The 25187-nt window shown below is 42.1% G+C and overlaps 1 protein-coding gene across 1 annotated transcript; it reads right to left on the reverse strand.

The window, feature by feature from the left end:
* Window positions 1–975: 975 nt before the first annotated feature.
* gas2l1 (growth arrest-specific 2 like 1) lies at window positions 976–23617 on the reverse strand. The gene is made up of 5 exons (XM_069178478.1): window positions 22351–23617; window positions 13301–13408; window positions 9104–9200; window positions 7887–8178; window positions 976–6072 (listed from the first exon to the last, which is right to left on the reverse strand). Exons 1-5 carry the CDS (start codon window positions 23050–23052, stop codon window positions 4008–4010), a joined length of 3264 nt encoding a protein of 1087 aa, XP_069034579.1. The 5' UTR covers window positions 23053–23617; the 3' UTR covers window positions 976–4007.
* Window positions 23618–25187: the final 1570 nt, after the last annotated feature.

Raw genomic sequence — 25187 nt, forward strand, 5'->3', positions numbered from 1 at the left:
TTGTATTGTTTGGACACTAAACATCCACTGCTTCAAAGATGACAAGAGGAACAGGAATTTACAAAAGTATGTCGGATGAAAAGTATGAAAGAGTTATGAAATTACTGAGAGAGAGAAAAATAAAAAGATACCATAGTTCTTTAAATGTAGTGGTGGAAGAATAATTCTGGTCTTTATTTAAGTAATAGTAATACCACACTGTGAAGACACTCAAAGCCTTACTTATTATCGTATTATCGTATTATTATCGGCAAAATGTACTTAAAGCATCAAGAGTAATATATATATATATATATATATATATATATATATATATAAAAGAGTAAAATACTCCCTGTCAGTCTTTTACTATCAAGAATAATGATGTTGGATTAATATTAATGCTGTATTAATATGTATGTTGCATTTTAGTGCTGTAGTTATTTAAGATTTTGCTGATTCTAACTACTTTATGGCTAGTTTAAATTTACAGTAATGCATCATATTAGTATACAGTATTAGTATTATGCAGTATTAGAGTAAATTTACAAAGTTACATTCAAGCACTGTTTAAATACAGTACTGATATACAGGGTTGCCAATTTATTTGGTAGCTAATGCAGTCTAAACCCTACAAATGAGTTGTTACACTGATGGTGTTTTTAATATTTTTCCCACCCATGCCTTGTGTATCAATTGACACTGTTACACAATGTTCACATTACACGTTAATGTTTTATCCAGATGTTTAAATGAGGGTAGATCAACACCACCACAAACTAAAGCCTCTAAAATTAGCAATAACCCTAAATTAACACCCCTCTAAAACAGTTGACAAAAGAACTAAATACTATAACCTACATAGGACTGTTGTATAACACAATATTGTTTTTTAGCATGGTTATTTTACCAAAATAAACTGGCTAAATATAGGTCAACACATCTTTTCAACACATTTTGAACTTTATCATTATATACACACACTCCGAGACAAGGCAGGCTATAACATATTCAGTTTTGTTGACGATTTACTGGATTATTTGGATGGTTACACACAGTATTTTTACATTTTACAAAGAAATGTTGTGTGTATGAAGAATAAAATTGTCGTTATCCACGTTCATGTTTTGGCTTTTCTTCTTGCAGGAGTGCCACCAAATGCAAACTCAATCTGCTCTGCACACTGCTGTGACCAAAGCTCCACATGAAAAATTGATGGGCGATATAGTTCATAAACTTCAGAAGAAAATATTTATTACAAGAACAACTTGACAGCATTTTCAATTTCAAAAAAGAGTGAAATGTTGCCGTATTGCTATTTCATACACACAAATTCCACAATGTCAAGAAATCTGTACATTTAACTGAAGTTTCAGTGAAAAATGACATTAGCAAAGAAGAAATTGTCTGATCACAAAAATGTCACTGACTGGGGATAAAGGAGTGAGTGTTTTGAGAAATCTGCAAACTTGTGAAGGACAAAGAGCAAACCACGTGAGGACAATCATTGTTGTTAAGATTGATAAGCAAATGTTTACATGAAGTCACAGTTCACGTAACTGATAGATTGGAAACACTGGTTAATCAAAATGCAGATGTCTTCAAGAAGCCAAAACAAATGCAAACTGAAAATTATTTGAGTAAATGTAATATTGTGTTTATACAAAAAAAAATAACAGTATTTTTAAATGTTGGGAAACAGCTTGAATATGTTTTGTCTGTCTGCGGGATCATTCCAGTTTTTTTAACTGGTGACATTTCAAATGGATTGTGTCTCTTTACAGTATACAGCTCAGAAAACTGAAAATGCCTGACCGCATTTGGATTTCCCTAAACACTTATTCACTTACAGTACATGGGACACAGATGTCACTTAAGTCCACTGAGAGCTGATTTCATAAATAAATAAATTAACCCAACATCACTTCCTTTTTCCCTCTAACTCTTTAAATATTCTCTTACAGTATGTACACAAAGATATGCACACTCCTTATTTTTAGCCCATTCACTGTTTGTAGTGTCCTGCAGAAAGAATTTTATCAACAACTCTTTGTATTTGTTGATTTTATTCTCTGTCATTGTCTCAACAGTTTGTGTTTGGAATACTATTTCATATCGTAATCTTTAAAAACAAATGGCAATTTATGCCAATTTTTTTTTATCATTCCTACCAAAATGTTTGGGAGGTTATGGTGTTTCTGCAGGACACTGACACCATATATTTTCAACTTTCAAATATATTTTACAAAGTCCACACCTGTCAAACACTAAAACAGGTACTGCACGCACTGTAGCTGGAGTCTCGCCTCTCCTACCGATGACAACTGTGCAATTGCTTCACAAAGGAACCTTAATATCCAGTTACAGCATCTATTATTCATGCACTTTTGCACACATGCAAACACCCAAGTTAAAGTCATTCTTCATCCATCCAACCTTCCCCTATCATATCATTGTTATTGGCTCTATTGGTTCTGATCAGCACCACCTTGAACTGTCATTGTGAATATATAATAGAAAGGGACCAGCACCAAAAGAAAAACATCTTGTACTGCAAATAAAACATGTCTTTCTTTAGCCACTTGATGTCACCATAGATTGTGCCATGTCTTTGAAATCCATTTTAAATAGGTTATCTAGCTCTTCATGTTTCAAAACAACTATTAGGCTTCAGAGGGAATACATTATACATCTTTGTCTTGAATTGTACATCTACATCAAGTACAATTTATGGTTACAATTGGCAATTTTGTTCACTTTTTTCCACATTCACACCCAAACGCTCCAATTTCTATTATCATAAACAGTTAATTAATGATGGCAATGCAGTGTTACCAAATAGGTCTTAGTGATGTGAAGCAAAAACATTCAAAAACTAAACTGTGAATAAATTTTAAGGCAAAGAGAATTGTCAAGGCATTTCCAACACCAATATTGCATAGCTAAGGCAGCACAGACCTTAATACAGCGAATATGTACATTAAACTGTATATTCCATGCCTTTTATATACAAATACCCACATCACTCAGTGAGCACATCAAAATGTATTTACACATTCATTATCCTACGTTTGTGATTTCTGCACATATGTATTTAGCATTGTATTCCAGAGAATAGTTTGGTCGGAGGAAGAGCGCTCAACATTTCTGTTTCAGTGACAATGACGCAAAGTAATATAATATTCATCGCTCTTCATATTTTTACACTTAATCCACTTAAAAGTAGAACTTAAAATGTTTTACTGCAATAAACAAAATCTTAAAAACACTTTGAGCATTCAAAAACAAGTATTATCTATCTGGACTACATCAAGTGATTGTGAAAAGTTGACAGACTACATTAATAAGATCAGACAACTGTACAGAAATTGGTAGTGAGTATTGAGCGTAACGTTCATAAAGTCAGAGGAATGATGGGGGTACTTTTGTCTATGTTACCTATTAGTATATTGCAAGTGTGAGTATAATGAGTCATACACGAAGACCACTAATGTGGAGAGACTGTAAATTGCACAGTCATCGTACAAGGATTTTGGCTATCAAGGCAAGCAGAGAGGCTATGGCGAACCACAAGAGGGAGCCATTTCATCTGAGTAAAGGTTTAGTGTTTGCACTGTTTATAGACGTGCAGCTTTGAATCCCTGGCACTTTACCATGCCCCTTAGTGGGGCACATGGCAGCACATATGCTCTCTCTCTATCTGCTGATACCTTCTGTGTATCAACCGTGAGAAGTTCACAAGTGTCTTGTAAAAAAACAAAAACACCTTATGATTGGCAAAAGCATCCCCATGCACACGTTAACATTACAGTAATATTAAAGACCATTCCTTTGGTAATAAATAATTTGGCTTGAGTGCAAAAAAAGCAATGTGAACCCCCTGCATGTAATCAGTGGGGTAACTAAATGAAAAAGAAGGAGTGTTTGACATGCAATGAAAACAGTCTATAGCCCAGTCTTGAGTCTTTTTTACACAGTAGTTAAAGTTTATGACGACAACCTCCTGTGTCATAACCATCAGTTTTGTGCTACATCCAAGCTTCAGTGTCCAGGCTGTTTGACTGCCCAGGATAGGAGCAGTCTTTGTTTCCCATTGCTGGGGAACGGGGCTGAGGATGGATCATATCCGCAAAGGCCTGGTGCAGGCTCTTGCATGTGGCTGGACAACCAGTAGGATGGGAGCTCTGTGGGGACAGTGGTGGCGTGTGGCAGGGGGAGAGACTGTTGTGAGCCTGTAGATCTCTGTAGCTGACCGGGGTGGGGATACGTGAGGGGCTGTTTTCAGGCCTGTTGTCAGTGCGAGGCCTGAACCTGGCTCCCAGTTTGTGCTTAGAAATCGGGTCTAGCCTGCTTGCCTTCTTCTGCCCTTTCTTATTCTGTGGCACTTCTCCATCGGTGTCCCCATTGGTCAGGGGTGAAGATGGTGTGGGGGACTCAGAGCGGGATTCGCTCAAGCTGAAACACATGGAGGAGTTTTCACTTGAAGAATCCTGGAAGGAGCAGTCCTCAGAGGGAGGAAGGGGCACAGGCGATGGACAAGCCTCTGGGGGCGGGAGGTCATCGCTCCCATCACCATTTTCTAGGTCATACGGTAAGTTTGGTTGGTGATTTTCCAGAGGAACATCTCCTTCAGGCCGTGTGCCCCAGCTAAGCTGACCCTGAAGACCTGTCAGCCCCCCTGTAGGAGGACAACCTCTATGGTCTCCATTCATACTGCCACAGTGGGAAGCAGGTTGCGAGGGGATTGGATTCATCAATCTGTCTGCGTCTCCAAGTCCAGGCAGAGACGAAGGAATTTCCCTCTCCTCCATTGAGCTAGAGATGGCTGGGAGCTTCTTGAGACCACCTCCACGCTCCCCCCAGTGTTCAGGCTCTCCTCTAAAATTGGGTCCATATAGTAAATTTAATGGGTCCTCCAGTGGGAAGTGACGAGGGTTAGTTCTCTTGGATTCCCTGAGGTCAGGCAGAGTTCCAATCTTTGCCCCCACATTCAAGGAGGAGGTGGAGGAGTTAGAAGATGAATACGCAGAATCAGTGACATTAGGGTCGGCGAGTGCTGTCACTGACTGTGTCCCAGCTACCTGTAATGTTGCTCCTCCTGGGTTTTTACAAGACATTCCCCTGGCCTGCTGTGTATTGGCCAGAAACTCAGCCTCAAAGCTGCGATACAGGTCCTGCTCCTTCTGAGGGTCTAAGATTGCCACCATCTGGAAGCCAAAGCCTTGTCCTTCCTCCTCAGGCTCCAGGTGCTCCTGGCGCTCCAGGCCAGACCAGTTCCTATGGTGGCCTTGCACAGCACAACGGGGACCCTGTGAGACCCGGGGAGAGCGGATGGCGTGATGATGAGAGTTGCGAGAAGTTGAGTGTGGTGACCGTCGACCTCCTGAAGTGACAGGTGGCAGTAGTCTCCCTTTTCCTGTGGAGGGTGAGCGAGGGGCAGGAGGTCTGGGAGCAGTTATAGTCTTCTTACTGGGGCAGCTGTTGTTGGTCTGGATTCCTTTAATAGGTGAGTTAGAGCATGAGGACGACTGTCTCTTGGTGAACCCACCACACATTCTGGGAGAGGCTAGGGGCACTTGTTTGGCCCGCAGGTCCTCTCGTCTGTCTGAAGGTGGGGGCTGAGGGTCTCTGTAGGAGAGAGTGGGTCCTGGGCTGGCATCACTAGACCGAGTACAACTAGATAACTTACTCTGGCTGTGGGAACGTGGAGGATGGAGCCTCCTTGGGCCCTCGTTTCCAAGGGAGCGGCCCCTCTCTGTGCGAGATGTCCGTGTTCTGTCAGAGGATCCTTGTGGTGGGTTGGGTTTGAGTATTGGAGCAAGACCAGAACGTTCCCGTGATTGGCTGCGCGCACGGGGCAGTGAAGGGCGCACGGATGGGGTTTGTTTTCCAGCTCCATGTCTCTCAATCACATGTTTCCCCTCCTTGCGATTGACAAGCAGCACCACCTCTTCACCAGAGCGCCGTGAAGCACCACCAAGAGAATGCCGTCCTCCTCCTCTTTCTCCTCCTCCTCCTCCCTTGGACGAGGCTGTGGAGGAGTCACTGTCCCCAGACAGACGTCTTGTCACTGGCAGCATTGTCTCCTTATTCCTACAATATAGGGAGGAGGCAGAGTTGTTTATATTTATAATTACACCACATGCTTAAAATAAATGGTTCATAACTTCTATGTGCCAATTAGCATTCATTACTCATGTTACTACACAGGTGGTACAGAGAAAACTGCTGACTTGGCTCTCAGGGCAACAACAGCTTTTTAGTAAACGTTATCTTCCTTCATGACATGTAATGTGCAACGTCATGGATTTGTGAGTATTTCCAACCTGTGACTGGTGCACACAGGCAGTGTTTCTGACCTAAGGCTCATGTGTTTCTTGGAACAGTGGGCAGTGACAGCCAGGGAGATTACAGGGAAAATGAGAACAAGTGGGGAAGGATTAGAGTTCTCGTAGAATTTCTACCCCAACACACACCACTGCCCTTTCTCGACCAGACACCGCTCCACTGTCACGCACCAGTAAGGTCATCAGGTTGAACTGTATAATCAGCTCATAGGTTACAGGTAGAACAAACCTGGATAGATATGATGAGTACTGATCAATAGAGTGTGTATTGTAAACTGGATATTTAAAGACTGAGCACAGGATTTGATATTTGTTTGACTGAAGATCTCAGGTGTGCTCACATATTTTACATAAAACAGCGTTTGGTCCCTGGATTTCTTTGCTAATAATGAAAGACCGTGTAATTATTTCAGTGTTACTGTTACTAAACTTGTAACAATAAGTTTTTTAAGCGTCAGTATAAAAAGTATGATAAACTGCTGTCTGGGCTCCAAGCATAAAATGACCTGTCAGTCAATGTAGGCAACACAGCATGCTGCAGTCCTTTGTTTTGAACTTTGATGGTGGAGACACAGTTGTGTTTTCATTATCTATCTGCAATTACTCTTTTATTACACAGGGCCTCTGCAGTTATCCTCAGAAATTAGATTTGTACATATTCAGGCATAGCAATTTGCCTGCATGGAGCCCACCTGTTAACCTACTTCCCCAGTTAGCCCTGAACAGTTGTTCAGGGATAGTTGTCAGATTAGTCTTTATCTGGTCTGACACATTTGAAAGGAGATGCCCCACCCACACAGGGTTCATTTAAATTAGCTGTTGCCTTGACTTCTGGTCTGAGATATCGCTAGATACAGAAATGAGCCACATACTGGCCTGTAGCCAAAGTAAACCACTAGTCAGCTCCTCATTGTGTTAGTTAGACAATAGCGCCCTTGCACTCTATCATAATGGAAAGGTATGTGACCATGTTAACATTTGGCCAGATCCAGGAAAAGCATAGGGAGCTCTTATTGTCTTTATACCCCCATAGAAAGAGCCAAGCACAATTATCTTAACATTACTACCACTCTGATATTCCACTTCAGAAGAATATTGAACGAATGTGTGGTTTCATTTCTCACTGGCTTCATACTGATTCAGACCATCTGTTTACCATGGCAAGACAAGAAGGGCTTGAGCAATAGTTAATAGTCCAATTAACTGGATGAAAGTGTGAAAGAGATGAGTTGGGAGAAGAGCTAAGTAAACATGTTAATGTCTACCTTTTAGCCACTAGGAGGGGCTGTAGGGTGGCTGTATGAGAGGGATTTATCAGGGCAATGTCACCTGAGATTAGATAAATCTGGTCTGGTCTAATCTGTGGCTTCCCGGCATGTGTATTTGTTGTGCGTCTGCCCCATCATGTGTGTGTTTGTGTATCTGTCTTGTCTGTCTGGCACAAAAGAGCAAGCTGCAAAAACTGAGCGTGCCCTGCCAGACTACTTGCGATAGATTAATTTCTTATCATTGTATCACATTTATCCTCGCACTTATCCGCACGCTTGCGTAGACACTCACCTGAGAGGATTAAAGTGTCGGGGCTCAGAGCGGTCTCTTGGCGGCCGTGGGAGTAGCTCTGCATGGACAGAGGAGTTCTGAGATCGACCTGGCCGGGTGGAAGAGGAGGAGGAGGAGGCACATGGAGTAGAGAAGGGCTCCAGGGAGCGCCTGTCGGGAGGCTTGTAAGGTGCGATGCCTTCATTTCGCCAGTGTGGACCCGGGCTGGTGGAGCGGGAGGAGTGGGCACTGGAGGACTTACTCTGGGCCCCCTGGCCTTGGCCACTGGCTTTAGCCTGGTGGTAGCGGTGAGCTGTGGAGACAGATTGACAACAAGTGGTTTAAGACTTCTTATAACCAACATTGGCAGACAGCCTGTGCAATCACCAAGGATAAAAGACATCTGGTGTTCAAGAATTATACTATAGCTAACAACAAAAGCAGGATCAAGGTCTAAGTAGCAGTAGATAAAATCCCATCAAGGTGCACTCTTACCCTTACATTTAGGCTGAACATTTATAAAACATGAAACACCACACAGGGCCTGTTTCTACAACCACTTGATACTGCATGACATGGCCTCTTGTCGTTAGAAATATAACACCTATCAAGATTTCAGCTTGTGTCAGCTGTCCAGGCGGTCATCCGCTGACGTCACCACCTCAGCAGCAGTTTGGATGAAGATGGATGGTCTCATCTGGCACAGTTATGGGCATGTTATCACTGTGCTGCTAATCAACGTGAGTGTAAACGATGATTAGTTAGTACAGATGTCAATTTCATAAGCAAAAAAAAGTCGTTGAGATGAGTTCCTCTACAGATGTGTTGTGGGATCAGGTATAGCAATAAAGGATTTACTGAGTCAGATTGACCACACATTTTCCATTACAAACTTGCGTCATTTCCCACACCTACATTTCTTGGCAGGATGTGGTGTTGGTCAGGGTTCAGTTTAACACAGACTGATTGTTGCTGGGTGATATAATAATAAAAAGCAAAAATATGATCTCACAAAATTTAGAACTGCTTGGTAAAATATAAATTAAATTGAGAATGAATAACGAATACTATTATTCGACATTGCAGACCCTCACAGTGTCTGCTCCTTGACTGAACATAGCACATCAGATGTGAGTCATTTGTTTATGATCTTAAATGTATTATGAATGATGCAACACTGAGCCACAACAATAAAGGTATTTTGTAAGGGTCCGACGGAGACTAGGAAGTGACCTCACCAAAACCAGCACAGCGACATGGGTCATGCTTGTCCAAATAGTGCTCTAATGTGTCCCAGCCCCCTCCGACACGCACCATCACATGAGTCCGAAGGACCTGAGGGAGGAAATGAGACAACAAGGCTTTAATAGATGAAGAGAAAGTAACATACACATTCATACACAAATAAAATGGCTAAACCTTTTTATATACTGCAACACCACCCACACAAGTCAATAGTTGTGAAAATTCTACAAACAGGGACGCTTGCTGAAGGCTGGCTGGCCCTCAGTGTTATGTAACATCTAGATGCACCCCTGCATGTGCCCCTGCTTTTCCCTCCCCCACAACTCCTCTTTCTCTCACATCACCCCCAGCTGCTGCCATTATGAGGGCTGTTCATTGCTATGCCAACTCACAATTAAACAGAGTACGGGAGCATAATAAAGAGCCAAAGTGCTGTGAAAGACTCTCTTCTTTTTTTTGGCCCCTCTCTCTCATGCCTCTCAGCTGGCTTCCCCATGTTTTCAGAGGGTAGTAGCGTGAATTAGCATGGTAACAACTAACCCCTGCTGTCTGCTCCGCTCCTCAGCTGAGAGTTCAGTTATCAGGGAGAGGAGCAGAGAGAAGAGGGGGCCAGGGTAGCCATAACAGAGGGGGGTTGGTGGATATGTCACTTCCTACTCTCTGCTGTTCTTTGAGCCACACACATCCACAAGATCAGACCAAAGAGCCTCACTCCCTCCAGGCAGAAGCTGCCTTCACTGAAGCAGCACACTTGGCTTGACGTGACAGCCCTGTGGATGCATCCCCCTGCCCTGGGTTGTGTAACACAGTCTGCCAGCCACATGTTTTAAAGGTTGTACCCGTGTCCTTGAGGGCGACACAAGGCAAAGCCATAATGGTAAATCTGTGTGGGCTGGCAAAGCCTTTATTTCCACCGAGTCACACGTGGCACAGCCTCTCATCTCTGGGTCACTAAGCACGGTCAGAGAGAGGCCGCAGACAGGGCATGTGCACCAAAGTCTGACCCTACCTTCTCTCCAATACAATCCCTGCCAATCCACTACAAGTCTTTTCATCAGCCTTGCTCCCTGACAACATAAAATCTGTCAAAACAGCTGATCTGCTTATCTCTATCAGACCTGAAACTATAAACTGCTTACTCGCCACTGCTTTGGCCTTAAGTCAGTCACAGGTTTATGGTTTGTGTGATGCTGCATGACCATGATGAGCCAGCAGTGAAAAGCAGGGTTGCACCAGTTTCATAACATATCAACATATTTTTAGCATCATGGCAGTATGAATCTCCACAATAAAACGATCACAAGGTCTACTAAGAGAGATTTGCATAACCTACAAAGTTGAAACAGGAGGTGAACAGACTGCTCTCAACAATACAGCAGACTAAAATTTCTATTCTATCTTTGCACTTGACTTAATATACATATGCATCCCCTTTTTCTGTCACTCCCAATTTTCCAGGTGATTACTAATTTTATGTTTTTTTTAAGTGCATACTCTAACCCAGGTGTTACTACCGTTTTAAACTGGGATAGTGGAATAGCTGTCATGATGGCACTAGCTACTGGGAACCCAACTAAATAACTGCAGTGCGATAATTAGGTGACCATAAAGAGAATTATCAAGGGTTTTAAAATGCTAATTGTGCTGTGATCAATAACACTCTGCGTTAAGGATAATCCCCAATTTGTTAAATAAGCAGTAGAATTTTTTTTATAATACATTCCATAAAATAATACAGCATAGCTATTTTTGGGTCTAAACTTGCAACAACAACATCAGAAATTGAATGATCAAAACTAGAGATTACAAACGGATTAAATCACCATTCTACATCACTTGATTCCATATCCAACTAGTTTGTTATGAATTTCATATTTTGTACATGCTTCTGAAGCATTACCGAGGAGTCTGTTGAGGCTGAATAGATGTTTAAAGACTATGTTCCACTTTAGATCTGTGGCTCAGCTGCCAGATTTCCCAACCACTAAAGGGGTATCACAGTAGTACAGAGACCCAATCCCTGTTTCTATGGCAACGGTGAACAGAGAGACTTCTTGTAATCGTTGCGGGGGTGTGTTGAGCCAATTTCTTCTTACATCTTGATGGTGAGTTCAAAAATTAAGCTCATGGTTCATTTCAGCTGTTGTGCCCCACGACTTGAAGGCATCGTCTCCCAATTGGGAGCAACTTCCGTCAAGGACAAACATGTTATATTAACTCCCCCCTCTGTGTTCATATGTTCTGTTCGCCCATTTGCTTTCATGATTTCATCCCCGTTTCAGCCCAAGATCTTTGTCACATGCTTTGGCAGCTGAAAAGGTTTTCAAAGCGGCTGCCCTTTTCTTCCCATCAGAAGAATAAGGGAGGTGTGTTGGGTGCACTTGTAGCTGCTTGTCCATATGCATAATCACTGTCATCCCCAGTGAGCAATCAGGAGAGGGCGGAAACAGCAAGAGGAGAGCCAGTCTGACAGGTCAAAGGCTCCCAAACACACACACACACACACACACACACACACACACACACACACACACACACACACACACACACACACACACACACACACACACACACACACACAGACCACCCTGAATTTACATGTCTGTTACATTGAAATGGCTGCTTCAACAGGCAGACAAGTGTTTACACCGATCAAACACAGCAGACTCCATCTTAGGGACTGTGTGTAACATTTACTTACTAATTTAAGTTGTAAAATACTGTTGAATATGTCATATAAAGTTGGCCTGGATTATAATTCAAAATTGCTAGAAATAATCACTTTGTCAAGTTTGCGATACATTTTGAAATTGGTACTTCCATGTGTAATGCTCAAATTTTTGGCTATTCTGAATACAATTATTCCAATAATATGTTATGGGCTTATTTAGATCAGGCCGTAATAGATTCTTTATAGTTCACCCTGTTTGGTGAAGAGGCAAAGAGAGGTGAAACACACTGTACCAACTCAGATACATTTGAAGCTATAACTGGTGGATTATTTTTTTTCTAGTTCATGGAGTGTCCAGAGAAAATACTAATAATACTCGGGAAGGTCTTTCCTTTTTTTTGTTTTAAGTGAAATTTAATATTCCATCTCTCTCATCACACCAATAATTTGCATACACTCTTATAGTTAGTCCTGCAAAATCAAGTGCACATGACACATTTGAAGACTTTGTTTTGTGAATAAATGTACAACTCACGATGCAGAAAAAGCTATTCCTTAGAAAGGGAAGGGTGGACCAAATGGTGGCGCTAAAAGAAAAGAAATACTGACATGGCTTACAGTCAGACAGACCTAAGGTATATGATAATGCAGGCTGCTTGGAAAAACATCCAAAGAGTCCATTAATCTGGCAGTGGTACATTTCAGGTAATTGAGACCAAATCGATCTCTGGTATGAAGCAGCCTTCCTGCTCTGTCCTCTGAGGCCTGGTGTGGGTACAGTGTCAGCTCTTAAACTGAAAACGAGACTAACAGTCCAGCAGAAACAGGCCACAGCCGAGATAAGAAAAACTCAGGAAGTGACCTAAACGTCCATTTGTATCTCAGTGGAAAAAGTCCTGGGAGGGGGCCACATGAAGAGAAATCACAATACTGTTACATACAGTACACAGAACATGTCTGATTTAGCCAAGCAACTGGTAACCTTGGTCTTTTTCAAACAACATATGATGCCATATGCCAGCACGGTATGGTTCCATTCTATTATTGCACACCTTCTATGCCATGTGCGAAGTATATATACATATGCAGCATACATATCAGATGAACACATGTAAACTACTAAAAGAACTTAAAGCATTCAGTATTTATTTTTGTTTTGTAGTTTTGACTATTGTTTCTTTTGGTTATGAATAATCGAGTTGTTGATCAACAGAAAATTAGCACTGATTTTGATAATCATAGGTTGTGAGGCATTTTTAATATTAATGGAAAATAATCCAAAAAAATTACATTTTCTGAGATTGAATTAATTTTCTGACATTTTTTTAATTGAGAAAATAATCAACAAATGAATCAATAATGAAAATAATAGATTACAACCCTATTTGCATTAGTGAGATTTGGCAACATTAGAGCTCTGTTATCGGAAAGTCTGAATTAAAGTACAGGACATGTAGACATGTGGCACACTGACAGATCATTCTGTTTGGTGTCAGGGTTTATGGTGGTGTGGACCTACCCTGATGAAGATCAGTGCACTGGAGTCTCCCACTTTGTACTTCCCCTCGGAAACCTTGATCATAGGAAACTGAGCTGGACAAGAACACCGGCCCAGAATCTCACGAACCTGAGGAGAACAGACATTTTTTAGCATTCAGAGCAAAATAAAAAAGCATGATGCACACATCTTAGAGGAACTTGACAGTGAACCCTTCCTGTTTTCCAGATGAGCACCCCCACATGAGATCATGTTTAATCACATAGTTGTAACCGTGACCAATGTACTGCTGCACCTCAGTGCTATGTGTCAACAACACCAGTCCATTTTATGGCGTGAGAAATGAGCAGTGTTGGCGGCCTGAGTATATGAGGATGTTGGATTATGTGTGTGTGTCATCTTCCTGCCAAATTTCCTCCCAGCACCTACAGGGTGATAAAGTGTCCTGCCCTGCTGCCTTACCACATCAAAAGCCCAGCTTCTTCTCATCTCTTCTGAACATTTTCCTCTCTTAGTTCATCGCAGTGTCACAAAAATACAAAAATACATATCTGGACCTGCTAATGAATACTCTTCCTCTTGAGCTCTCAGGGCTTTTACATGACCGTGTTTATGCTTTTGACATCATAAACTGAAGGGAAGAAAGTGCTCAGAAACCAGACTGGTGGCGGTGATGTCAGCAGGCTTGTGCTGCCAGCTGGGTTTTGAATTGAGAGAGTCAGAGCCAGTGCCCTTTCTGCGGTTGGGGGTGCTTATTAGGCAACCGGAGTCAGACACAACTGCAGGGTGGAGTGAGATGGGCCTGTGTTGCATAGGCCTGTGCTGTCGCTGGATTGGATAACTCTGATGTTTTTCTTGGCGTCTCTCTCAGACAAAGGCGTGCACACACTTGTCGACCAGGAGGGAGAGAAAGTAAAGCACCAAAGTGGACTGAGTTGAAAGCACAGTAGCAGAGGATGAATAACTGCCTCATAACCATTCATGCAAGGTCAGCCTTTACATAGGGCAGGGGTGTATTTCATTGACATTAAAGTGATCAAACAACATGTTGGAGGTCAATTTCAGGTCCTGAGCTTCTACCCTTTAGGTGTTTACAGCTCCTTTCATGCTGTACACAGCAAGATATATCAAGTTTGCTTGTGGTGTGTGTATGTGTGCGTGTGTGTGTGCGTGTGTGTGTGTGTGTGTGTGTGTGTGTGTGTGCAATTGGCCTACACCACATCCTTTATAGTGTATTCAGAAGATTAAGGTGGCACCTTGTTATTTTCTTGAAATAGCACCCTTCTTCAATCCCATACTAATTAAAGAGGGAGGAATCAGGGCTAAGCTTTAGCATCTCACCTGCCCCTCTGTTCTGCATTTCACCTGCTTCTCTTGAGCCTTCTTTCCTTCCTCTTCTCTCTCATCTGCTTTGTTGCACATCAGCCTTTATTTTTAGCCAGCCCACTGGCCGACCAGACCTATATTTGTCTTTTTGTTTATAGTGCTTTCTACATCTGCTTGCTCCCTCTCTTTTTCTCTGCCCTAACACCCTGCCTTTCACCCTGACAGTAGGTGGACAAGCCCTGTTTGGAAAAACCCCAGCCAGTGACTTAATGGAAAGATTGCTATGGCAACAGACACACACACACACAGCGCCTTACCCTTCCCTTTTTGACTGTACAGTTTGCCTTATTTTTTTTCCTTCTTGCTACAGTGAAGCCTTTCTCCACCACAGCTGTTCAGCTAGTTTTCCTCTAGAGGGAAGGTGCAGGACTTACACACTGTGTCTGAAACACTGAGCCCAATATAGACTTGAAGTGTTTTAATAATAACTGAATCAACAGCAGCTCTGACACTTAAAGTATTTACCCTGTGGAACCTGTAACAAATGTGTGCAATTGCCATGTCTTCACAGTGTCAACAATGACAGCTACACTGAAACCAAAACACACGCATACACACTGCAGAGTGAAACAGAAGGGGATGAGAGAGACAAAGTCACGGAGGAAACATGCGGAAGTGGAGCTAAAACACTGCGAAAAACTGAGGGATGAATTATGAATGCACATTGGCCACAGGAGAGACACTTTCAGCAAGAAGCTGCAGATGTTTGAAAAGGAAAAGAGAGAAATATAAAGAGTGGCTGAACAATCGACAGCACGCCCTATGCTGAGAATCTGCTGTGTCTATCTTGAGATAGGAATGCAGAGATAATTTTGCAAGAACAGAAAGAGGAACTTTTTTATTATCAAGAAACTTCTGTAACATTCCCTTTAAGCTGAGTTTGTTTCTCGGGAGTTTTATGTAAAGAACATTTACTGCACAGATTGCTTTAATGATCCCACTGCTTAGATCACATCATATCTGCTCAGTATGAGTCAACAATCTCTTCATTCTTTTCCTTCCTGAGCTGCAAACATCTGAAGGCCCATTCATGAAAGAGATAGGCCGAGACTGAGGGCTGAGCAAACCCTGGGGGATGAACAGAGGAAATGGGAGGGGGACAGACAGAGATGTCAAGATTTTATTCTCCATATTCTTTACATGCAATACTTTAGCTTGGTATCAGACTAATATAGAAGACTGTTATACTAAGTGTATCTGCTGTTGTATGATTTAAATGTATTGGTTCTTATTATGCAAATACACAAAACATAGTTCCAGTTTTGGGGCTCGGGTTTTCAAATACGCCCTAAGAATCCACAACAACAACCACACACTTCGCTCCAGTGCTGTCATCAAACATAGGTGTGCTGTCCTGCTGTGACTGGCTCCTTTTATGAGTGGATATGTGAAGGATACATATGGCTAAACTCCAACAATAACAAATTGAACATTCACATCTCACTCCACAGGAATTTATACAAGGCGTTTCCAGGATTTTACTTCTGTGCCTTCATTGAGACAATTGTAGAGTCGAGGGGAGCTTATAAAAGATTATATGGCACGACTCATACAGTACACACGAGGTGAAAGAAATTACAGAACAAGACTCTTCTCTTAGCTTATCTGCATGCCCTGAAGACTGGAAACTTCCCAAGATTAAACAACCTCACCATCAGAGAAGCACAGAGACATGAAAACAAGGCCACAGGGGGACCCTGACTTGGCAGGACAGAGATTTTTGGAAGTTTAGGGGTTATTGCTCCACCACCCATAAATAAGCATTCCTAGAGCTTGTGAACACACGCTGAAAACAGCCACATCAGACTCAATCCTCCTGACAGCCTATATAAATGACTCCTCTGTGAACAACATCTCATAAACATTTGCTCAATTTATCTCTCTAAACAACGTGGGGGTGTAGGAAGGCAACGAAAAACGGAGTAAATGATAATTTTGTTTTCTAATTATGTTGGAGCTGTAGCTCGAGGGAATGAACTGAAGAGAGTGTGGAAATACAAGTACTTGGAGGCAGTTAGTGTGCTCTAACAGGCTCAACCAGCAGGCAAAAGATGGAAAAACAGAGGTGGACGGACTCCTCAGAGTCAGGTATGTCCGCAAATGCACTTACAGGGGGAGGGGCAATAAAATAAAATATACTAATTTGTAATCGCTTTGGAGGCTGCAGTTTGCTGGGATTTTGAAGTATTTTGTGTTATACTGATGGAAGTGTATATTATTTTATTGTGAGGTTAGGCTAAATGAGATAAAAATCTATGCAATATAGACTACTTCATCAAAACTCCTCATAAACACTCAAACTGACCCTCCACCCTGGCATTAAATCTGCACTTGTCATTCACATATTTATCATTTTTATTGCTATTATAGTCACTATTGTTGTTATTATTTTGCATTAGAAAATAAGAATTTACTTTCAGTTTACTTCCATCTCTACTGCCTGGAGCCAGCATTTGTCTTCAACAATTTTTTTTTTACTCTCTATTATTGAGTCATTTACTTATCCATTTTTCTATCACTTTACTGATTTGTTTATGTATTTATAAATATTTTGTTACACATTTATCATCTTTTCACCCCTTCATAGATTCCCCACAGCGAGGCGGCACCATTCAATGGACCCTGAAATCTGGGGAGGAACTCGAGGATGGACTGTGAGCGTGGCAGTACGGAGAGGGCCTGATTACCGATAAGCCCCTCTTCAAGTAGGAAGTTTCTCCTCAGTTTCAAATTAACATCAGCCCACCGTAGGGGAGCGGACATTTTGCTGTGTGTACTTTATCAATAAACACAAACAAGGAGTGTATGTAAGCAATAGTTTGGCCTTTGGGGAAATATAATTACTCTCTATCTGACAGTTAGAAGAAGATTGATGTCACACTCCTTAAAATGTGAGGCTGCAGCAGGTTAGCTTAACATAGTGTCAAACATGGAAACAGGAGTTTGGTTGGCAACCAAATCTGCCTAGCAGTACTTATTAATAAACATGTTGGATTAGTTTGTTAATCCATACAAACCAAAGTGTGAAAAAAAGAACAACAATTCGCAGTTTTTAAAAGGGATTATGTGGTATTATGTGCCTTTGTCTGACAAACAAACTAAGAAATTAGTGAGCTTCAGAAGTGCTGACAGATGGATTTTGAAAATAAGTGTGAATATAACCGAGTTTCCTCAATAAGGAAACAAGTGTTGACAAAATTGCAAACTATTCCTTTAGCTGTTATCTGAAAAACATGCTTTTAAGTAATTTTATACTGTGTTGTGTGTTTGACCCAAGTAAAAAAACGTAATCATATTTACTCCAAAGTAAATCCATCATTTACTGCTTCTAGGAAACCATCCTCTGTAAATCGATGCCTTCCGTCTGGCTACATGATAAACAGCCCATCAGGGGCTGGAGGAATACAGGAATCTGATGGACACTAAGCCCTATGAGGTGGATAACTCCATTATTCATTTGCTCCAGTAATGGAACAGCAATGCAATCACTCGGGGCAGGACGTTAAATATCAGACCACTACCTAACTCATTTGCCAGTTTGTTTTGATGAAGCTCAACAACAGCCAGGACTCTCCTAGTGACAGGCAAGGTTAGAGGAATTTATGTCAAGTCTCAACCTGAGACCAGCTTGAAGAGGCTGCACGCAGGTTAAAAAAAATAAACAGAGAATAGCTGTTCACACGGACGGAAAAAAAGCCTGTTCAGACTGACACCCAGTTAAATGATAATTATGCAAACAATCAGCTGTTAGCATCAAACGTTGCATTAAGGACACAAAGCGGGCGATATGTAAAGTGAGGAGTCAGCGGTTTCCACACGCACCCTGCTTCATGGAAAACAGTGAGGAGGAGTGATGACTGAGGAGTGTGCAAAATAACCTTCAAAATACTAAACCCCAAAACATGAGTGCATGTGACACAAGAGAGAAAAACATTGAATTGCTGCCACGTTCTCTCAGCAAAGCGTATGAGTGTGACCCAATGCAAAGCATGATGACCTACTTTTCTCTTTCACTCTCTCTACTGTAGCTCTTCCTCCCAGAGTAGCATCCATTCAAGTCAGGTTTAACAGAGTGTACAGTAAAGTCACTCAAGGCACAATATCTGCCGTCTACTCCCCTTTTTTTTATTTTTTATTTCCTGAATGCATGAATTGGACCATAAGGTTAATGGAGTGCCGCGTCCATATATGCATAATACACACATTCACTCTGTGTTACCACCCTTCTCCTTTTTTCTGCTGGTGTTTCCATCCAAAGATGGAGATGTCAGCATTTGATTACCTCTCCGCCAACGGTGGCAGTCTATTCATTTCCTCGCTTCCATGCCACCAACAAGACATACGGTTCCACTCTTTGCTTTATCGTCTCCAGTGGATACAGAGGTGGGGGATGGGAGTGAGGGCTCATATAGGAACTAAATAAGGGCTGAATGTTGAAGCCTGGGGTAAGAGGAGACACAAGCTAGTTTGTATGAGTGAGCAGGAAGAAGGAAAGATGGCAAATGAAGGAAGCCAACAATGAAGCCTATGGTTTGTTGTTTATAATTTCGAATAGTGTAATGAATGGATGCCTACGAATGCAGCAAACATGTGAACAATTAGAGTGTACATTAAGGGGACCACAAAGTGTCATTTTAATTACTACATATCTATCAGTTTGTGTAGCTACTGTGTTTGGTTTTACAGTTGAGCCCTGGGACTAATGGCAAGACCTAGAAAATACACAAAAAGGTCACGTGTGGAGTTGGATGACCTCAGGCTCAGTGCAGCATAGAGAAATGTATAGATACAGATTCTATCAAAGCCATGGTCGTAATCCCTCTCTAGTGAGAAAATCCCCTAATGCAAAGGATAAACTTCATGTAGACACACACAGCAATGTGAACCAGCTGCTGTCTGCACATCTGATAAATAGGAACATTCAGACCGAGTTAAACTACGATGAAGGAAATGAGACTCCGGCAACTTTCTCAACTTCAGAGTGGAATGCCGACCTACAGTAAGATGAGTAAGAACGCACACAAGAGGCAGATCAGTGAAATACAAGGCGGTGGTGAATGTTTCCATGAAGTTGTGTTGTAACCACTAAAGTCAACAGTTTACACCTACTGTATCAAGCAGGTTTACCGAGTTACTCTGTTACTTAAGCTAAGTGTTCAGGGAAAAATTTTAACTCGTCCTATTTTGTGATACACAGTTACAATGGTTATTGAACACTCACATGTCCTGAGAGGATTTGTATTTTGAGCGATCAATGGCTGCTGTACACGTTACTAAACTCCCTACAATAATGACATGTAATCCTATTATCGGCACACTTGTATAGTCTCAACAAGAGGATTAGTTTGCTCAAACAATGCATAGAGGACTAAATGGCAAAGATACAAATCTCATACATGAGTTAAGCAAGAAACAAATGCCGAACTTTTCATATTCAAATATTCTTTAGTGATTCTGATCTATTTTTTGATAACTGAACAATAAATACATATGATCCTGTATATCAGTCTCATAAGCGCTGCCTTACCAGAAATATTAGCATAAAGTACTTTTTCTGCTTCAAATTGAACTGGTTTAAAGCGTTGTAGTGGTACATACATGAACTTTGATTATAGGTGGATGTTACTCTGCAACATCAACGTTAATCTCAAATTAAGATTTTTGTAGAACAAAATGTGACAACTGAATTGAAACTGCAGCTCAATGTCCGGGGCTGCTGTGCAGATCTCCGTAGTAAATGGCCTGCTAATTAATTGATGACATTTTATCAATAATGTTTCTGGATATGATTACGAAGGCAGAACACATAAATTATGTATTTTCATGAAAAGCAGACACAAATTTAAGTGATCATGAATTTAAATAAATCTCATAAGGCCGTCACATTAGACAGAAATAGTGTTCTGCAGGATTAACTTGTGACTGGTGTTATGGAGGACGAAGAGGCCTAATAGCCTTGCAGCAACAGCTGAGTATCAGATATTGATCAGACTATTTAAAGGGAAATGTCGATTGTGTTTCCTGGCAACTATACAATCCAGAAAATTAAGAGGTATTCAATGGAAGCATGACTCACACAAAGTCTGGGCCTCAAAATAAGAAGTGGACCACAAACAGTTGAAGTCATTACACAGGATGTGTTAGTACGACTCAGCAAACACCACAAAAACGATTTGTGGCCTTTCATCTAAGTATCAATGTGGTTTCTTGTTTGAATTGCCTCGTGTTGATAATGTTTGCTATTCTGTGCAGATTACATTTAGCTTTCTAAGAGAATGGAGGATTTATTCAGAAGACACATGACAACTGAAAAGGCCACTTACTAAATTATCTGGTCCAACAGATGACACTGTGTACACTGTGTGTGCACTGAGGGATGTGTCAGTGACAATGAAAAAAAGGAAAGACAGGCATGTCCACTTGTGGCTTTCCTGTGATCGTTTTGTCCCAAAATGTAGTTGACATGTACAATCCTGAGTACTCAGTCAAATGAGTGAGAGTGTGTAGATACAGACAGTCTGGGTAAGAAGAACAGCGCACATCCTCCTCCACATGCTCTCCTATTTCTGTCCGTGGAGGTCACATTAGAACCGCTGTGCTTTGCTGCCTGATGAGCAAGAGTGTGACTGCTGGCCGTCTCCCATCCTCCCTCCCTGTTGTCCCTCAAATCTTTGGTGTCAAAGACAGACATTGTTCCTCTCATCAGCATGAAAATATTAATTTCACCCCCTCTCGCAGCCCAACAGGCATGTGCTCTGCTGTGACGGCTGTGTGCTCTTTAGCTTTGCCCTAACAAGACCTTTGCCCCTCTCACAAATTACTTCATCTCCTGCAAGCCCGTGCAAAGGTCAATAACTTTGTCACGACCAATGACAAGAGCTGATGGTTTGAATCCCACAAGAAAATAAATGATTTAAAACTAAACTGCCAAAGGGAACATTTCTGCTAGCATCGATTAAGTAGCAACAGACGTGATGCACAATTAAGACTCTTCCTGGCCTGCAGAGCATGGTATTGATTATTCTTGATGGACGAGCTCAATGAAAGAGACTGAAGATAACTGTCGACACTGAAAAAAAATCTGAGGCAGAGTTGACATTTCTACAAGAATGCAGAAGAAATGTCTCTGAACTGACCTGTGTGACTTTTCAGAGCTCTCCTGCAGGAGAAAGCAAGTTTTTGAGTGCCACACGCTCACGGCCTGCAGGTGAGCGGGAAATTAACAGCAGAGATATGTACACACCCACACCACAGGCAATCTACAAGGCGCCTGCCTTCTTCACGGCACTAACATGAAACTTTCAGAGAGGGTGCTTCACTTTTGACACATTTCTGTGTTTTACCGTGGGAGAGATCGGTCTTCTATAGGATGCTTCATACTGTTAAGCACCAGACAAAACACAGGGAAGAGATTTACTTTTGACCAAGGCCAGAGGGGGGGGGGGAAGCCTGTGGGAAACTGTGCTCACACTTTCATGGGAGCACAGCGTTCCAGCAAATCCACTGTCTTCCATCCTTATGAGTAGTGATGAAGTAACCATGTGACATTGAGCAGTGAGATCATCACACAATGCATAACAACTTTTATAAAGCATTATGCAGTTATGATACACTCAGCTGTAGATCATTCCGATCAGGGTACTAATACGTAGCAGCTTGTGTTTATCTTTCCATCTGCAACTCACCAACTCATCCAGATTTCGCATGTCACATAAAACTCTCTTCTGCTGCCAGACTAACGGCTCTGGCTCAGGTTCATCTTCATGCTCCACACTCTGACTTTTCTCCTTCCGACTGAAACACCTGCTGGGCGGGCTCTGCTCAACTGGCTCCCCTACATCGATCCGTAGGCTTTCCTGATCCCGGATCTCCTCTTCGATCTCCTCCTCCAGCTGGATCAGCATGGGGGCCAGCATGCCAAACTTGGACCCACGTCGCGCCACCTCAAGGAGACACAGAACAAAGTTCTTCTCGTTGCATCTCTCCACGAGGTCGTTGGTCTCGAACATGAGGACGTCTTTGATCCAGAGCTCCTGCCTGCACCAGCTGATGAAATTGGACACATTATCCCGCGCCAAAAACGAGCCAGGGGTAACATTGCGCGACTGAAAGACAACATCTTTCGATGGCACCTTCATGGACAGAGCAGCCTCCGGGTACTCCAGCTGGAAGTCCTGCGCAGCTCGGTTCACGTTGTTGGCGTGCCGACAGAGGGCACAGCCGGCCTCTAGCCCATCCATAAAGGTGTCCGCAGTGATATCTAGATCGTACAGGGTGTTCAGCCATTCAGCCAGATCCTCCTTCATGGCATACAGGTATTCCTCACTGGTTTTAAAGGGCCGGATACTCTTGGAGGCGGCAGACTGGATGTTGCTCTGATCAGCCATATTGTCCGATTATGTATCAATAAGGTCTACGTTATAATTCCCGATTCTCTCATTGCACAACTGCGCTCCGAAGCCCCATCCGCAAAACATAGCGAAATAACCGCGTTGACGCATCCATGCCGATTTGCATGTGCGGATTCTTACAGGAGCTCCTTGAAGCCAGGCTTTGTATTGTCAGAAGCATATCGGGATGCGGAGCGGCCGTGGCGCATGGATGCGTTTTCCGGATGTCTGCGGAAATAGTTTCCTTTAATGAGCGCATCGCCGGGTCCCGGAGTGAAAACGGAGCAGTCCTAGAAGCCGACACACACCCGTGCCGACGGCCAGTTAATCCACCCGGTGGCCGGCGGGTCCTCTCGGCCACACTAATCCACGTGTCACCATGTCGGTGTCTGAGGTGGTGGTCAGTCAGATCAGCTCCTCATCGATGAAATCACGATCGCTGAGTCCACTGTTCATTTCCCTGCAAATAGGCTCAGCCCATGTTGCGCCGCCTCTTGCGCTGAATATCTTGACCTGCTGTAGCTTAGACCAGCAGAGCGACTCGGTGGCACATCCCATTATGAGGGATAAACGCTCGACAAAGGAGGAAAACTTAACCCCATGTTCACCAACTCAACATATAGCCTACTGCGCAGTAGTGGCAGATACTGATGATGGGAATTACAAGATGCTGGAACGAACACCGTAAGGTCACAAATTGGCCATTGAAAGCGCCAAATTAAACATTATACAGGCTACTCTATAGGCTGAAGGATGAGCAGTGAAGAACAGTATTTCCATCTGAAAATGAAGTGGTGTTAAAGTGTGAAGTAAGCAGCTGTAAAATATCAACATGCCTGCTTATGAGTAGCCTATTTTCCTTGGAAATAAATTCCAAATACCTTAGTTGATGTTAATGTTAATATTTGTTTGCCCCCACTGCTGTTGAGACTATAGGTTCATTGTCTCAGGTCTGTGGACATTATTTTTTGCTCACAGTGTTGTTGGACAGACTGCATTATGTATTCATGCTGTTTTGTCCATCCTGTTATAGAAAGAGAAACCTATTTCTTGGATTTTTTTTTTTTTTTTGGCGGGTGGGGGGGGTTAGGATAACTTCAGTGCGGCGTTAACTCAGGAAATAAAGCTGAAATGTGTTTGCTTTCTCTTCATCTCCCTCTGTATCATTTGAAAATGTAAATAGCCCAGAATCATCGCACTGTTCTTGACACTAGTCAGGACTACTACTAGGACTAGTAGCTTTGTAGCTCAACATCAGGTTTGTAGCTTTTGGTGCAAAGATCTGATTTTCAGGTTTTTAAAATTATTTAATTTTTAGTTTTTAGAATTATAAAAACACCAGCAAAACTTGTTGGCGCTTTAAAGGTTACTGTAAATAAAAAGATAGGAAGGAAGCACATGATTAGGAACTGCTATGTCGTATTTTAAAACAAGCTCAACCAAATCAAGGTTTTAATATTTTCTGGTGGAAGGATGGAAGGTTTATTTATTGTATTTAAAGTACTATGTGCCTCTTTTATAAAGGTTTCTATTGAGAAAATTGTTGGGAAACAGAGAAATCCTCATTTTCATCTACAAGTTCAACTCTTCAATTGTATGTCAATACACCTGTAATTTATTTGTGCAAAGATTTAAATAATGGGCCTTTAATCTTTTTTCCCCACACCATCTTGTGTTCCCTTTAACAATCATCTAAAATCTCGGGCTCTCCTCTAGTGGCACGCCTCCTCAAGTGTGATTGTTTGAATTTAAGCAAAGCACACTGCCAAGGAGGAGGTCTTGTTTTCATTTAAAAAGAGGGGATGTGTCTGTTTAAGAAAGAGAGAGAGAGAGAGAGAAAGAAAGAAAGCAAGGGGGGAGGGGGGATACAGAGAGAGAAAAAGAGAAGGAGAAGGTGGGGGTTGATGAGATCATTTTCTGGGCTTGGATGAATCAGCTTTTCTGTCAGTAAAGAGAGAGAGAGAGCGTGTGAAGGGGAATTCAGCACTCTATTAATCCACATGAGCAACTGGCCACAGCAAATGAGAAGCACTTCAAGATGTCAGCTGTGACGGGGTTTCCCCACAGGCATAACTTAAAACACATCGAAACATGAGGAGTCATTACTGTATCTCATCAAAAACAAGATTGTG

This window comes from Embiotoca jacksoni, unplaced genomic scaffold, assembly GCF_022577435.1.
Source record: "Embiotoca jacksoni isolate LCO1_2020_lvr unplaced genomic scaffold, fEmbJac1.0.p SCAF_8, whole genome shotgun sequence".
Classification (NCBI taxonomy): Eukaryota; Metazoa; Chordata; class Actinopteri; family Embiotocidae; genus Embiotoca; species Embiotoca jacksoni.

What these genes read in the sequence shown, in the direction of transcription:
- gas2l1 (XM_069178478.1), bottom strand. Translation starts at nt 23,052, where the DNA reads ATGGCTGATCAGAGCAACATCCAGTCTGCCGCCTCCAAGAGTATCCGG. An exon ending in GTGCACTGATCTTCATCAGG is followed by an intron (nt 9,201 to 13,300) that starts GTAGGTCCACAC and finishes TTCCTCCCTCAG; the next exon opens with GTCCTTCGGACTCATGTGAT. An exon ending in CGACACTTTAATCCTCTCAG is followed by an intron (nt 6,073 to 7,886) that starts GTGAGTGTCTAC and finishes CCTATATTGTAG; the next exon opens with GAATAAGGAGACAATGCTGC.